This window comes from Canis lupus, chromosome X (genome assembly GCF_048164855.1).
Source record: "Canis lupus baileyi chromosome X, mCanLup2.hap1, whole genome shotgun sequence".
NCBI classification, from domain to species: domain Eukaryota; kingdom Metazoa; phylum Chordata; class Mammalia; order Carnivora; family Canidae; genus Canis; species Canis lupus.
In genome coordinates, this window is record NC_132876.1 from 86,756,867 (window position 1) to 86,772,512 (window position 15,646).

Sequence of the window (15,646 nt, forward strand, 5' to 3'; positions counted from 1 at the left end):
AAGCTTTGTATTTGATATTTCTCTATTTTCCTGTGTTTATCAATTTTGCTGATCTCTAAATTTTATTATTTCCTCCCTTACGCTTATTTCTAGTGTATTTTACTCTTTTTCTAATTTCTTGAAGTAGAAACTTAGGATATTGATTTGAGACCTTTGCTCCTTTTTAAAAAAGATTTGTTTATTTGAAAGAGAGAAAGTGAGTGAGAGAGCAGGTAGTGGGGAGGGCAAAGGGTGAGGGCGAGAGAACCTTACTTAAGCAGATTCTGCTCAACATGGAGTCTGATGCAGGGCTGGATCCCACAACGCTGAGATCAGGACTTGAGCTGAAACCAAGAGTTGGTCACTTAACTGTGCCACCCAGGTGCCCCCTTTCCTCATTTCTCGTGTTAAGTATTTAGTGCTAAATTTCCCCCTCAACACTGCTTTAGCTCACACATATATTTTTTTTAATTTTATTTATTTATTTATTTATTTATGATAGACATAGAGAGAAAGAGAGGCAGAGACACAGGAGGAGGGAGAAGCAGGCTCTATGCCAGGAGCCCGACGTGGGACTCGATCCTGGGACTCCAGGATCGCTCCCTGGGCCAAAGGCAGGCACTAAACCGCTGAGCCACCCAGGGATCCCCTGCATCACACATATTTTGATACATTGTATTTTCATTTTCTTTCACTTCCACCTATTTTTTAAAATTTCTGAGATTTCCTCTTTGACCCATATATAATTTAAAAGTGTGTTGTTTCATTTCCAAGCATTTGGAGGTTTTTTTCCTGTTGTCTTTCTGTTACTGATTTCTAGTTTGATTCCATTATCTTTTTTAAAAAAGAATTTATTTATTTATTCATGAGAAACACACAGAGAGAGGCAGAGACATAGGCAGAGGGAGAAGCAGGCTCCTGTGGGGAGCTGCATGCGGGACTTGATCCCAGGATCCTGGGATCATGACCTGAGCTGAAGGCAGATGCTCAACCACTGAGCCACCCAGGTGCCGCTTGATTCCATTAACAGAGAATATAATCTGTATGATTTTAATTCTTTTAAATTTGCCAAAGCTGCTTTTTTATGGTGTACAGTATGGTGTAGCCTGGTGAATGTTCTATGCACACTTGAAGAGAATATGTATTCTGATGCTGTTGGGTGGAGGGTTGTATATAGGTCAATTAGGTTCTTTTGGTTACATGTGTTCATTGTGGAGAGGATTGTTGAAGTCCCCACCTATAATTGTGGATCTATTTCTTCTTTAACTTTATTTTCTTTGCTTCATATATTTTGAGGTTTTTTTGTTTGGTAATACACATTTAAGTTTGTTGTGTCTTTCTGGTGTATTGATTCTTTTATCATTATATAATGTCTCTATAGGCTCTAGTAATTTCCTTTGCTCTGAGTCTAGTGTATTAGATACAGAGCCACTTTTGCTTTTTTAAAATTAGTATTTGCCTGGTATATATTTTTCCATATCTTTACTTTCAACGGACTTCTATCCTTAAATTCGAAGTGAATTTCCTGTGAATAGCATGTAGTTCCTGTGAATCACCAATAAGGTGATTTTTGGTGTGTTAATGCTTGCATCTGATATAGTACTTCTGTTTTCTGTTTCTTTCCTCTGTTTCTCTTTTCTTCTTTTCCCATGGATGCTGGAACATTTTTTTTAAGAGTCCATCTTGATTTACTTATAGTGTTTTTGAATTTATATGGTTTTTTAAAAAAAGATTTTATTATTTATTTGAGACAGAGTAAGAGCACAAGTGGAGGGGAGGGGCAGAGGGAGAGGAAGAAGCAGACTCCCCTGATGAGCAGGGAGCCTGACACCGGGCTCCATCCCAGGACCTTGGGATCATGACCTGAGCCAAAGGCAGATGCTTAACTGACTGAGCCATCCAGGTGCCCCGAGTATATATACTTTAAAAAAATTTTTTTTATTTTGGAAGTATAGTTGATGCATAATGTTATATTAGTTTCTGGTGTACAATATAGTGACTAAGAGGTATAAACTTCCAGTTGCAAAATAAGGCACAGGGATGAAAAAGTATAGTATAGGGAATAGAGTAAATAATATTGTGATAACCTTGTATGGTGACCACACTTCTTGTGGTGACAGTTACATAACATATAGGATTGTCAAGTCACTATGTTGAGTGTTTGCCTTAGTATAGCTTTCATAGTGGTTCTGGATATTACAGCGTGTGTGTGTGTGTGTGTGTGTGTGTGTGTGTGTATGACTTATATAGACTGGGCTGTAGCTTTCAGTGTTTTACTATAAATGAAGCCTGGAAACCTCTTTTCCATTTAGGTCCCTATACCTTTCCCACTATTAAATATTATTGTCACAAGTATCAGATCTTGTTATAATTTTTGTTTCAGTCTTTGCTTTTGTGGGATCAGGGACTGTTGATGCACATTTTCAGATTCAAGTCCTATGACACACTCAGCACAATTGCACAATCATCATCCCCTCCCACCTTTGGGCTTCTGTCACCCACTGTCCTCACAGCTATGAGACAAAGCTGCCTCTGTCCCTGTAAGTCTTAAGCAATTCACCAAGTATAACTGGAAGCTATGCTGCCCTTGTATCTCACCCCTCTACTCTGACCTAAGATTTTTGAACCCACGGGTATTCCCCTGAGTGGCCCATAGTCCTAAAGCCCACAGATTGCTGAGGGGAGAAGGAAGTCAGATGTGACTCTTGTGCTGTGCTTTATTTTTTGTTGCCATCTTCTTTGACCCTTTGCTTGCATTGAATACTATTCTAGCTGGTGTGTTATTATAGGAGTGCTGAACTTGGGGGTTAGGAGCTCATGTTCACTACCTACCCCTAGCATGCAGGCGCAGGCACACAGCCACACACACATTCATGAACCCCCATTCTGTAAACAACTCCCTGGTTTTAGCTTGAGGTAGACTTTCCTCCATAATATCCTTAAAGAAGGTACTGGTCCAGGCCATGGACTCCTGGTTTCCATCTCCAGAGACATTGACCATATGGTATACCACTCACAGTTGCCTTTAGCTTTTCTATTCTGGTCTTATCTGTAGAACCAGTTGCTGCTCTTCATAAATTCTAGAATTAATCTCAGGTTTCTTAAGTCAGTGGAGGTGATAAATTTTACTAGTATTTGTTGTGCTTGAGAGGAAATTTATTTTTGTCAGTGTATAAAGAAAATTACCCATTAGATCACTTAATCATCTTATTCTGTTTTTTTTTTAAAGCATTCAAGCACAGTTTTTAGAAACTAAATGCATTAGTAGAAAACTGTGAATAATGGAATATGTGACCAGTAGAGGCTTAAATAAGCAGGGATTTATTATTTTCACAAAACAGGAAATCTGGAACTGGGTGGCTACTGGCATACATTTAAAGGCTCAGCTTTGAGCCAGCATCTATGGGATCCTCCCCACCTTTCTGCTCACGATCTCAAGGTGGCTGCTGCAGCTCTAGGCATCACATATGCATCTCAGGGCAAGAAGAGGTGAGCTACGGGCAGCGTCACTTGCACTTGTCCCTTGGCTGAAGTGGACAAAAGCCTTTTCCAGAATCCCAGAACAGACTTCTGAAAGGAGACAGAGAAACAAGTGGAGTGTTTGCCGTTTTTGGCTTCTAAATGGAGACCGGCAAGGGAGAAGCAATTTGGAAATGGATGTACTGATCAACCACAATGAGCCAGTCATTTTAACTGACTTTGGGGGAGGAAGTCTTTAGACTTGTTTTCATTGATGGGTGCTTTGAACTGAATTATTTAGAGAAAAAAATTCAGTTTTTTGAGGAAGGGGCTGTGCATCTCTTTAGATCTTATTGACTTAAATTATATTTCCCACTCTACTGATTTAAATGCGTTACTAAATATATAAAACCAATCTTATTGTTACATTGAGCTGATGGCTGAGAATCATGAGCACAATTTTCCAAGTTATGTTTGGAAAGAGAATTAGCTGAAAAAATGTTTGAAGGTTTCTTTGACTTGGCTTTTTTATTTTTACATCTGGGCTTTCTTTTTGAGTGGTTTAGTTTTATTAATAAGTAATGATAGCTTTCATGCTCTTACAGTCCTGCACTTTAAGATCCCACTATATCTGAGGCAATTTTGTTGTTATTTTCTCTGGGAGGTTCATAGCATCTACTGAGTGACTTCTTTTTACTCTATAAAAGTACAGAAAAGAAGAAAAGAGAAAGTGATTCCTAAAATAAATATGATATGAAGGGAGAAAAGAAAAACTATTCAGGGAACAGAAGCCGGCTAGTCCCAAACTTGGTCAAGCAGGAATATCTGCGAATGATAGTTTTAGGTAATTCTATAATCATTATTTTCCATTAACCTCATAATGTAGTTCGAAAAGTCAGTTGTCATGAATGTCCGTGGAAATATTAAATACAAACTGACTCTCTTTCATCCTCAGGTTTCCAGTAATTGCTGGTAACTGGGAAGAGCTTTCTACAGCACTAATAGCTGTCCTGCTTTTAAGGAAGGGGTGGTGGTATCAGCTATTAATATTTTTTTAAAGATTTTATTTATTTTATTCATAGAGACAGAGAGAGAGAGAGAGGCAGAGACACAGGCAGAAGGAGAAGCAGGCTCCATGCAGCGAGCCTGATGTGGGACTCGATCCCGGGTCTCCAGGATCACACCCCGGGCTGCAGGTGGCGCTAAACTGCTGCGCCACCAGGGCTGCCCTCAGCTATTAATTTTTAGGCCCCTTTATCTACTCTGTTCATGGTCATGGTGATCATTTGCATTAGTATATTTGTCCAAAGTAAAAGTATTAATTCAACCTTGGTGATGTAAACAGGGGGGAGGGGAATCTAGCACTTTTCTCTAAGAGATGCAAACAACACAAGGCCCCATGTTTAAAGACACACATTTGAGTGTGCATCCTGGATTAAGCAGTTAACACTAGCTGAGTGACCTTGGGCAAATGACTTAAACCACCTGTCTGAGCATCCTCATCTACAATATGGGAATGATGACAAAGCATACTCTGAGATTTGCCTTGAAATGAAAAGGATTGTAGCCAGAACAGCTAACATGCCCAGTACCATCTTACATACTTTGAAAGCATCTGGGCTTTACCTGGCAGACTAAAAAGAAATGATGAGGGCGCCTGGGTGGCTCAGTTGGTTGGGCGTCTGCCTTCAGCTCAGGTCATGGTCTCAGAGTCCTGGGATGGAGCCCTGTGTTGGATTCCGTGCTCGGTGGCGAGTCTGCTTCTCCCTCTTCCTCTCCCTCTGTGATCTCTCCGGCTCTTGCTCTCTGTCAAATAAATAAAATCTTTAAAAAAAAAAAAGAAAGAAAGAAAAGAAAGAAAAGAAAGAAAGAAAGAAAGGATGAGATTGATGTACTGGAGCTCTGAAGGAGAGATTAGGATAAACAACTCTCGGTGCTGAGGAGTAGAGCCTGCTTCTCAGTTCGACTTAGCTTTACTTATGGCTTCTGTAGTGGCCCTGACAATTGACTGATTATTCAGTAATCAATCTGAGCATGTGATAAAATTACTCTTCCAATTTTTAGCAACAAGGAGAGGGTGGTGGTATCAGTGATTAATTTGATGTAAAACATCAAGTGGAGTCTGGAACTGGCTGCCACCTTTCCACCTGTTCTTATAAGGGTGATGGGACCCAGGGAGTTGAGACACCGAGGAGCACTGGTTCTGGGGATAGTATATCCTCACTGTGTCATTCACTGAGATGTTTGCCTAATTTGGAACTGTGATGGAGTGCCATGTCACAGTCACTAGGGAAAGGGACAGGTCGTCATGTGGTCCTAAGGGATTACAAAGGCAAATCTCAACTGTGTCTATATGTGTGTCAGGAGGGGTGAACACTGGAGACAAGTGCCCTGTGGACTTTTTACCTCATATGGAACAAATCCTCAAGCAATTAGTTTCTAAGGTATACAAGTCTGAATTGAAATTTCAAACTAACACTCATAGTGCAGAAATGGAATTTCACGTGCTATGCTGATGAGAATAATAATAGAAAGCAGCATTACTAGGGGTGCCTGGGTGGCTCAGTGGTTGAGCAGCTTCCTTCGGCTCAGGTCGTGATCCCAGGGTCCTGGGATCAAGTCCTGCATCAGGTTTCCCACAGGGAGCCTGCTTCTCCCTCTGCTTATGTCTCTGCCTCTCTTTGTGTATCTCTCACGAGTAAATAAATAAATAGAATCTTTAAAGCAACAACAACAAAAAGAAATCGGCATTACTGAACTTTAAGGAGGTGTGTGTTTCATTCTTTTGGATTTGAATGTATGAATTCACAACCCACAAGCCAAGACTTCTGGAAAAATTTTAGTAATAGTTCTTTTCATACTAGAAGTATTCTTTTTAAGAATTACATCTGGCTGATTTAATTGTATTTAGCAAAAGAATTGGAAGTATTTAACAGGTATCTAGCTGCTACTCTTTGTCAATTTATCAGGAACTTGATTGACTGAATTTATGTATTGTAGTTCCTCAGTTTTCACAGCATTGGTAGATCTTATGTATAAATAAAAGGCTTTTGGGGCACCTGGGTGGTGCAGTCAGTAAGGCATCAGACTCTTGGTTTCAGCTCAAGTTGTGATCTCAGGGTCATGGGATCAAGCCCTGCCTCAGGCTCTCCACTCAGCATGGAGTCCCGCATAAGTTTCTGCCTCTCCCTCTGCTCCTAGCCCCCAAGAGCACTCACTCTCTCAAATACGAAAATATACCTATAAAATAAAAGGCTCTGTTTTTTGGTATTTTTAGTTATTGTCACTAGCTGGACAGGAACACACTAGCAAGAGTTCATAGCAGTTGTGTATGTGTATGTGTCTGAGGGTAGGTAGCAGGTGCACCTCCTCTGCCCTTCCTCCTTCCAGCTCATTTCTTCCCCTTGTTGTTGTGGTGGTGACTGGGAAAGGAAGGACTAGACTCATTGAAAGTGCTTCAAATTTAATCCACTGGTTTAGTTTCCTCCAGAAATGTCAGAAATGAGAAAACCAGCCTATGCAGTTATAACCATGCTTGAGAGTGGCAGCAGTGTGTAAGCTAAGAGAAGTACTTCATCCTCTTTAGTGCTTTTCCTCTCCCATCTTCTGCTCCCCACCCCTTCTAAAGTGGAAGTGAGGCTGGCATGAAATTCTCAAGTCACCTCCCCTCGCTCTTCCTTCCTTAATACATCCAATCACAGATGCTGGTTTCTTTACCCGATGCCTGCTGTGGCAGTGCTCCTTAAAGTATGGTGCCCATTTGTTGCACTGGGAATCTTCAGAAGTTTATATAACAATTTGACATTGCTATGACATCCAAGGCTGTGATCAGTGGGCTTGTAAGGTCTTATGTCTTTGTATTTATTTTAATTTCTTAGAATTAATTTTATTGTATATTGCAAAAGTATCAGTCTGAAATGATTTTGGGAAAACAGTCAAACTTGCCCTTCCTCAAAGATAGTTTGAGGGTCCTTGTCCTATCTAAATATAGGATGTCCCTTCATTCCTATTCCCCTTGTCCTTACCCTTGTGAGGTCCTTTCTCACCTTTGTGGCTGCTCTGTGCTTGAGCAGCTTACTGTGTCTGCCTGCCTCTCACACCTCATTCCAATCCATTTTTGTTTTCTTGTTTGTTTTTTAACATGACCTAAGCCAAAAGCAGACGCTCAACTGACTGAGCCACCCAGGTGCCCCTGTTTGTTTTTAATGTCCAGTGCAAAGAAGTGAATTAATTACATTCCTCCAATTTTTAGTATATGTGCTGCCAAAGCGAGTACTCATTATATTTCTCCATTTCTGGCACAATATCATCATTGACTTGTGCAAGGTGTCTCTCTGGTGTTATGTATTTTTATTTCTCATTGTTCTTGATCCTTAATCTCATTCCTTCTCCACTTTATATAGGCTTACCTATAAATATCTCTGATGTGCATTCTGGAATCTAGATGTGTCCTTGCAAAATATGTAACACTATTTGTATGTGTATTTTAAAAAATACAAATATAATTGTGTATTATGGGTAATAATTTTTAAAGATTTTATTTGAAAGAGACAAAGGGAGAGCATGAGCATGGTGTGAGGAGCAGAGGGAGAAGAGGCTCCTGTGCTGAGCAGGGAGCCCTATGTGGGGCTCCATCCTAGGACTCTAGGATCATAACCTGAGCAAAAGGCAGAGGTTTAACCAACTGAGCCAGCCAGGTGACCCTAGATAATAACTTTTTCAATCAACAGTGTTTTAAGGATCTGCATTGCTGTATGTACATTTGGTGTTATGGACTGAAATATGCCCCAACCCTTAGTGTGATGGCATTTGGAGATGGGGCCTTGGAAGGTAATTAGGTTTACAGATTTAATTTAATTTATTTATTTGAGAGAGAGAGAAAGAGAGCACGAACAGGGGGAGAGGCAGAGAGAGAGGGAGAAGCAGACTCCCTGCTGAGCAAGGAGGGCCCCAGTTGCAGGGCTCCATCCCAGGCTCCTGGGATCATGACCTGAGCAGAAGGCAGACGCTTAACCAGCTGAGCCACCCAGGCGCCCAGGTAATTAGGTTTAGAGGTGGTCATGAGGGTGGAGCCCTCATGATAAGATTAGTGTCCTTTTAAGTAAGAGACACCAGAGAGCTATCAGTCTCTTTCACTGCTGTGTGAGGACACAGAGAGAAGTCAGCAATCTGTAAGCCAAGAAGAGAACCCTCTATGGGTAACCAAATTGGCTTAGCAGGCTTGGACTTCCGAGCCTCTAGAACTGAGAAATAAATTTCTGTTTAAACCATGCAGTCTCTGGTATTTTGTTATGGGAGCCTGAGCTAATGCATCTGGTTTATTGCTTGGTTTATTGCTTTCAGCACTGAGGTAAAATTAACATCCACCAAAGTATACTTATCCATTAAACAATATTTTGTTGCTGAGTCCATAAATATAGATATCTAGGTTGCCTGCCCACTTTCCCAAAATACCATGACACCTTCTTAACACTTATTGACTGCTGTGAGAATTTTTCTGAGATACGTATCCAGGGGTGAGATTCTGGATTCTTTTTTTTTAAAGTTTTAATTTAAATTCCAGTTAGTTAGCATGCAGTGTTATGTTAGTTTCAGGTGTACAATATAGTGATTCAGCACTTCTTTACAACACCCAGTGCTCATCACAAGTGCCCTCCTTAATCCCCCTCACCTATTCCCCCCCCCCCAGCCCCCCTCCCCTCTGGTGGTAACCACCTGTTCTTTATAGTTAGGAGTTGGTTTCTTGATTCATGTCTCATTTTTCTCCTTTGCTGCTTTGTTTCTTAAATTCCACATATGACTGAAATCATATGGTATTTGTCTTTCTCTAACTTACTTTGCTTAGCATAATACTCTCTAGTTCTATCCATGTTATTGCAAATGGGAGATTCTTGATTCTTAAATCAAATCCCATTGCTTCCCAGAATGACCGTTTACTCTCTCATCTGAACAATATTAAGGTTGCTTTTTTCCCACCTCCTCTACAAACTTTGATATTATTCGACTTTGTTTTTTTAAATTTTTATTTAAATTCAATTTGCTGGCATATAGTATAGCACCCAGTGCTCATTCCATCACGTGCCCTCCTTAATGCCCATCACCCAGTTACCCATTCTCCCCCACCTCCCCTTTTGTAATCCTTTGTTTCCCAGAGTTAGGAGTCTCTCATGGTTTATCTTCCTCTCTCATTTCCCCCCACTCAGTTTCCGCCCTTCCCTTATGGTCCCTTTCACTATTTCTTATATTCTACATATGAGTGAAACCATATGATTATCCAGCTTTCTAATTCTTGCCATTCTGATGGCTATAAAATGGTTTTCAGTCCATCTGGACCATCGCCACCCCAGTCTTTGATCATATTTCATCCTTGCTCAAGGAGAGTTTCAGACGTATACAGTAGTTAAACGTGAGGCTTTCCATAATATAGATCTCCTTACATACTCTGCTGTCTTACTGTCCTTCCAAACTTGAACTTCTCTCTTTTTTTTTTTTTTATTAGACTAACCACTTTCTTGCCCCTCCCACTAGGCACTGTCAGCTCAGCTGCAGTGCATTACTTACTACCCTTGCCTGTCTGCTACTGTCTGTCCTGAGCCTCTCTGCCAGGACAGGATCTGTTTACCTGCAGGACCTCAACGCTACTCCTCCAGCCTGGCTGACCAGAGCTTGAGGTCACGTGAACTTAAGTTCAGATGTAGGTTGCACTAGCTCCAGCGTAACTGTGAGTGTGCTAGTCTTCCTCTCTCTACTTTGGTTTCCTCCTATGTTTTATCACCTCCATTTTTACCAATCAGATAGTTTGGTGGTGGTAATGTATATAAAGCCCTTCGTAGTCTATCTCATAGTAAGTGGTTAGAAATGGTATCTGCATTGCTTTCTAGTTCTCTGTTTGCTTTACGGATCTAAATCTTAATCTCATCAGCAAGATTGTGGATTTCTTCTTCAGGGCAGGGGCTGAATCTCTCTCTCTCTCTCTCTCTCTCTTTTTTAAAAAGATTTTATTTATTCATGAGAGACACAGAGAGAGGCAGAGACACAGGCAGAGGGAGAAGCAGGCTCCGTGTGTGGAGCCTGATGTGGGACTCGATCCCAGGACCCAGGGATCACATCCTGAGCCAAAGGCAGATGCTCAACCACTGAGCCACCCAGGTGCCCCTTGGAGTGGCTGAATGTTATGCTGATTTTTAACTAGTACATTTGGCACACAGCTAGGAATATAGTAGATGCTTAAGAAACATTTGTTGGTTTGACCTGAGGTGAGTTTGTGATTGCCTGAGATTACTTGCTTAATTTTATTTATTGTTGTCTTTTTCTTTTTTTCAAAGAGCAAAGGGACAACCAGTTGTAATACACAATTCAAGGCAGAATGGTATAAGAGCTGAAAGGGGGTTGTACAAACATGGAGTGGCCACAGGAACTCAGAGCCAGCTGAGATTTCTTTTCTTTTCTTTTCTTTTCTTTTCTTTTCTTTTCTTTTCTTTTCTTTTCTTTTCTTTTCTTTTCTTTTTCTCTTCTCTTCTCTTTTTTTTTTCTTTTTCTTTTTTCTTTCGAGACACACACAGAGAGAGAGGCAGAGACACAGGCAGAGGGAGAAGCTGGCTCCTCACAGGGAGCCTGATGTGGAACTTGATCCTGGGATCAGTCCCTGAGCTGAAGGCAGACGCTCAACCGCTGAGCCACCCAGGCATCCTGATTATTTGGTTTCAGTGAGAGAACAGTGTTAGACAATTCTGTTACTCCACCATTCATTTTAGCCAATCCAACTTTTGCTTTGCTTTGGTGATTTGGGATTGACTTGTGGTAACCTGAATGTGTATAAGTGTCAGGAGGGATTGGGAGCTTGGTAGCGGTGGTGACATTGGATTCCCTAAGGGACAGAGCCAGGCTGTGGCCCACCATCTTAACCACTGCCTCTGGCCTTCTTCTCGTAGCCTTTGAGTTGGGCTGCTCATCTGCCCAGGACAGCTGTTGGGACCTTGGCTCCCCTGGGTAGGGCTGCTCAGGCCCTTCTGGATTCTTCTAGGCTGCCTTCATTATAAGAGGAAACGAGGTATTTTCTTTTCCTTTTAATATTGAGCCTTTTATGTTTTTATTGAGGTATAATTGACATACTACTTTTGGGTGTACAAATGATTCTGTATTCGTATATATTGTAAAATGATTACCACAATAAGTCTAGTTAGCATCTGTCACCACACATAGATAAAAAATTTTTTTCTTGTGATGAGAACTTTTAAGATTTACTCTCTTAGCCACTTTTGAATGAACAGTACAATATAGTCACCATGTTGTACATTGTATCCTAGGACTTAATTATAACTAGATATTTACACGTTTTGACCCTCTTCACTCATTCCCCCTCCCACTCGCACCCCCACCCCACCTCTGGCAACCACCAATCTGTTCTCTGTATCTATGAGCCTGTGTTTTTTTTTATGTTCTTAAGATTCTGCATGTAAGTGAGATCAGATGATATTCGTCTTTCTCTGTCTTGTTTCCCTTAGCATAATGCCCTCAGGATCCATCTCTATTGTCACAAATGGCAAGATTTCATTCTTTTTTTACAGCCGAATAATACTCCACATGTGCATGCGTGCGTATCCTGATTTCTCTATCCATTGATTCATTGGTGGACACATAGGTTTTTATGTCTTAGAGGCTATTTTAAATAATGCAGTGAACATAGAGGTGCATATATTGTTTTGAGTTGTGTCTTCTTAGGGTAAATACCCAGAGGAATTGCTAGATTGTGTGGTAGTTCTATTTTTAATGTTTTCAAGAACCTCTATACTGTTTTCCACAGTGGCTGCACCAATTTACATTACCACCAACAGTGCACGAGGCTTCCCTTTTCTTCACATCCTTGCCAGCACTTTGCTATTTCTTGTCCTTTTGAACAGTAGCTGTTCTAGCAGGTGTGAAGTAATACCTCATTGTGCTTTTGATTTGCATTTCCCCAATGATGAGCCATTTGTGGGTCTTCTTTAGAAAAATACCTGTTTAGATCCTCTGCCCATTTTTTCATTGTATTGTTTGTTGGTTTTTGTGTTCTTGAGGTATAGTTCTTCATATATTTTGGATATTAACCCCTTATCAGATATAAGATTGGCAAATATTTTCTCCTGTTCAGTAGGTTGCCTTGAAATTGAGGTCTTTTCAAACCTCTTCTCAGACTTCCTGACCAAGGCGTTATGCTTTTGCAAAAGGCTACTCCCCTGGCTATATAGAATCCTGGCAAAATGTTAGAGCTCAAGCAACAAATTCAGGGTAATGGTTACCTTTGGAGAGGCAGGGAGGGCACAAGAGAGGTCTCATTGTCATCTTGAGTTGTTTTATCTTTTATTCAGGGCTGTGGATGGATGTTCATTCTGTGATATGATATACACAAATATTTGCATTTATTATATATTTATTTATTATTTATATTTAGCTCCTGGTGCACAGGGGCAAAGGATATTTGGAAATGGACTTGCTAGGCCATAGGGCATACATACTTCTCACTTTCCTAGGTATTGCTAGATTTCTCTCTTTTTTTAAAATTTAAATTCAATTAGCCAACATATAGTACATCATTAGTTTCTGATGTAGTGTTCAGTAATTTCTCAGTTGTGTATAACTTCTCCCTCTTCTCAGATGACCTGGTACTTTATGTGGAAGAACCCAAAAGACTCCACCCCTAAATTGCTAGAACTCATATAGCAATTCAGCAATGAGGCAGGATATACAATCAATGCATAGAAATCCGTTGCATTTCTATACACTAACAATGAGACAGTAGAAAGAGAAATTAAGGATTCAATCCCATTTACAATTGCACCCAAAAGCATAAGATACCTAGGAATAAACCTAACCAAAGAGTCAAAGGATCTTTCTCCAAAAACTACAGAAATCGAGGGAGATGCAAAGAGATGGAGAAACATTCCATGTTCATGGATTACAGGAACAAACATTGTGAAAATGTCTATGCAACCCAGAGCAATCTACACATTCAGTGCAATCCCTGTCAAAATATCATTGACACTTTTCACAGAGCTTGGAACAAATAATTCTAAAATTTGTATGGATGTCTCTTCAGAGACATCATCTCCTTTACTTTTCTGTAGCATTGCACACAAGCAGCCACATCTTTGCCAACCCTTGGTAGTATCATCCAGGCTTTTCTCTCTCTGCCCAGATCCCAGAAAAGATGGGAGAGGAGTGAGGGAAAGGAATGGCAAGGTTTTAAAATTAGGATGAGAATGTCAGCTCTGAGGAATTTTCTGTTACATTGATTTTTAACGAGGAAAAGATTTTATTTTCTGTGTTGGTGCAAATAACATTTAGGCTTATGTGGGAAAACTGTTAAATTTTTACTCCGAAGGAGAGGACTCTCCCTCCCCCCACCTCCCATTTGCGTTCTTGGCAAATAAGTAGAATAGGCTAATTAGCAAGCTAATGTTCTAAACGTTCACTTGCAGTAATAGTTATTTTTAACCGTTTTCAATAGCATGGAGCTTTGGGTTTCTTCTTGCTTTTCAAAGTTGTGAATTTGCTAAAATGAATGGAATTTAAAATGTGACACCACTTTATGGATAAAGGTTGATCGTAATCGTTTGCCACTCAAATGTGCATTTTGTAATGGGAAAAATAAACGATGGGGATGTGTTGCTCTTTTTTAAAAAACCAGTAAGACACAAAGAGCAACTTCAGCCATCTTACGTGGTCTCCTGTGTTTGTAGGTGGGAAAAGAGAAGTTCCACAAATCTCAACATTGGGGCTTTTGCAACAACGTTGGCATGCTGGTGAGTGAGGACAAACCTGGAATTGGTGGAGAGCTGCTTCTCGGGCAAAAGACAAAGCCTAAATACAGTGCGTTTCCTAAAGGAATGGGAAGCGATGCACCATCCTGGGTAGCTTTTGATAAGCAGGTAAGTTGCATGTTGTTGGGGAAAAATGCAATCTTCAAATGTTACCTGTATGATATAGTAAGCATTTGAGAAAATTAAGAGTCCTCAGTGTAAATGTTAAGGCAGGTTCTTTTGAAAAGACACATTCAAGGGCACCTGGGTGGCTCAGTGGTTGGGCGTCTGCCTTTGGCTTGGGTCATGGTCCCGGGGTCTGGGGATCAAGTCTCACATCAGGCTCCCTGTGAAGAGCCTGCTTCTCCCTCTGCCTATGTCTCTGCCTCTCTCTCTCTGTGTTTCTCATGAATAAATAAAGTCTAAAGAAAAAAAAACAAATTCAAGAAGAAAAGTATCCTGACACTCCTGTTTTTGATCAGGCCCATTGGTTGCAGGACACCACATGTTTATCTTTCTTGGCTAATGCTTATCAACCGTTCTCTCCTCTCCTCCCCTGGACAGGATAATCTGTCCTCCTCTAGACACGTAGAGTCTGGGCAGTGTCATTTTTTTGCTTAGAGAGTTGCCATTAATGAGATCATTTTGTTTGATTTGGAATGTGCCATTAAATAGCAACAGAAAGACATCTTCTCTTTTCTGTGTACTGATTATGGTTCCCTATCCCTGAGAACCAAAGGGTGACATGGCATGAATAGTAGAAGTAAAGGAAAGAGGCACCATTATTAGACAAGAGCCTGAACTTGACATATATATTTGTATACCTAACACACACATATCATGACATATTGATAATTGAAAAAAGTAATCCATTTTAATCTTTTTTTTTAAGATTTTATTTATCCATTCATGAGAGACACACACACACACACACACACACACACACACACAGAGGCAGAGGCAGAAGCAGGCTCCATGCAGGGAGCCCGATGTGGGACTCGATCCTAGGTCTCCAGGATTATGCCCTGGGCCGAAGGCGGCGCCAAACCGCTGAACCACCGGGACTGCCCCATTTTAATATCTTAAAAAGGGACAAAGATCAAAGTGAAAAAACCCAGCAAGGTGACCAGTTATTTCCTGTAACACAGCAGAAGGGATATGTTGTGTTTATGAGACAACCCTGTGTCATGGCCTCATGTTCTGTTCTCCAAAAAGGAACCTATTAATAAATTACTTAGATTCTGTAATTAAAACATAATTCAGGACTACGGGGTACCTGGGTATCTTAGTTGAGCATCCAACTCTTGGTTTTGGCTCAGTTCGTGATCTCAGGGTCATAGGATCAAGCCCTGCGTTGGGCTTTGTGCTGAGCGAGGAGTCTGCTTGGGATTCTCTCTTTCTGTGCACCTCCCCCACCTTCCAACTCGAGC

General features: G+C 40.8%; 1 protein-coding gene across 3 annotated transcripts in view; it reads left to right on the plus strand.

The window, feature by feature from the left end:
- Nucleotides 1–15,646, plus strand: part of EFHC2 (EF-hand domain containing 2) — a 195,379-nt gene that overhangs the window by 17,725 nt on the left and 162,008 nt on the right. For all 3 annotated transcript variants that reach the window (XM_072818319.1, XM_072818320.1, XM_072818321.1), the window contains exon 2: nucleotides 14,157–14,345. In XM_072818319.1, the coding sequence (XP_072674420.1) occupies nucleotides 14,157–14,345 (189 nt within the window). The remainder of the gene's footprint in view (nucleotides 1–14,156; nucleotides 14,346–15,646) is intronic.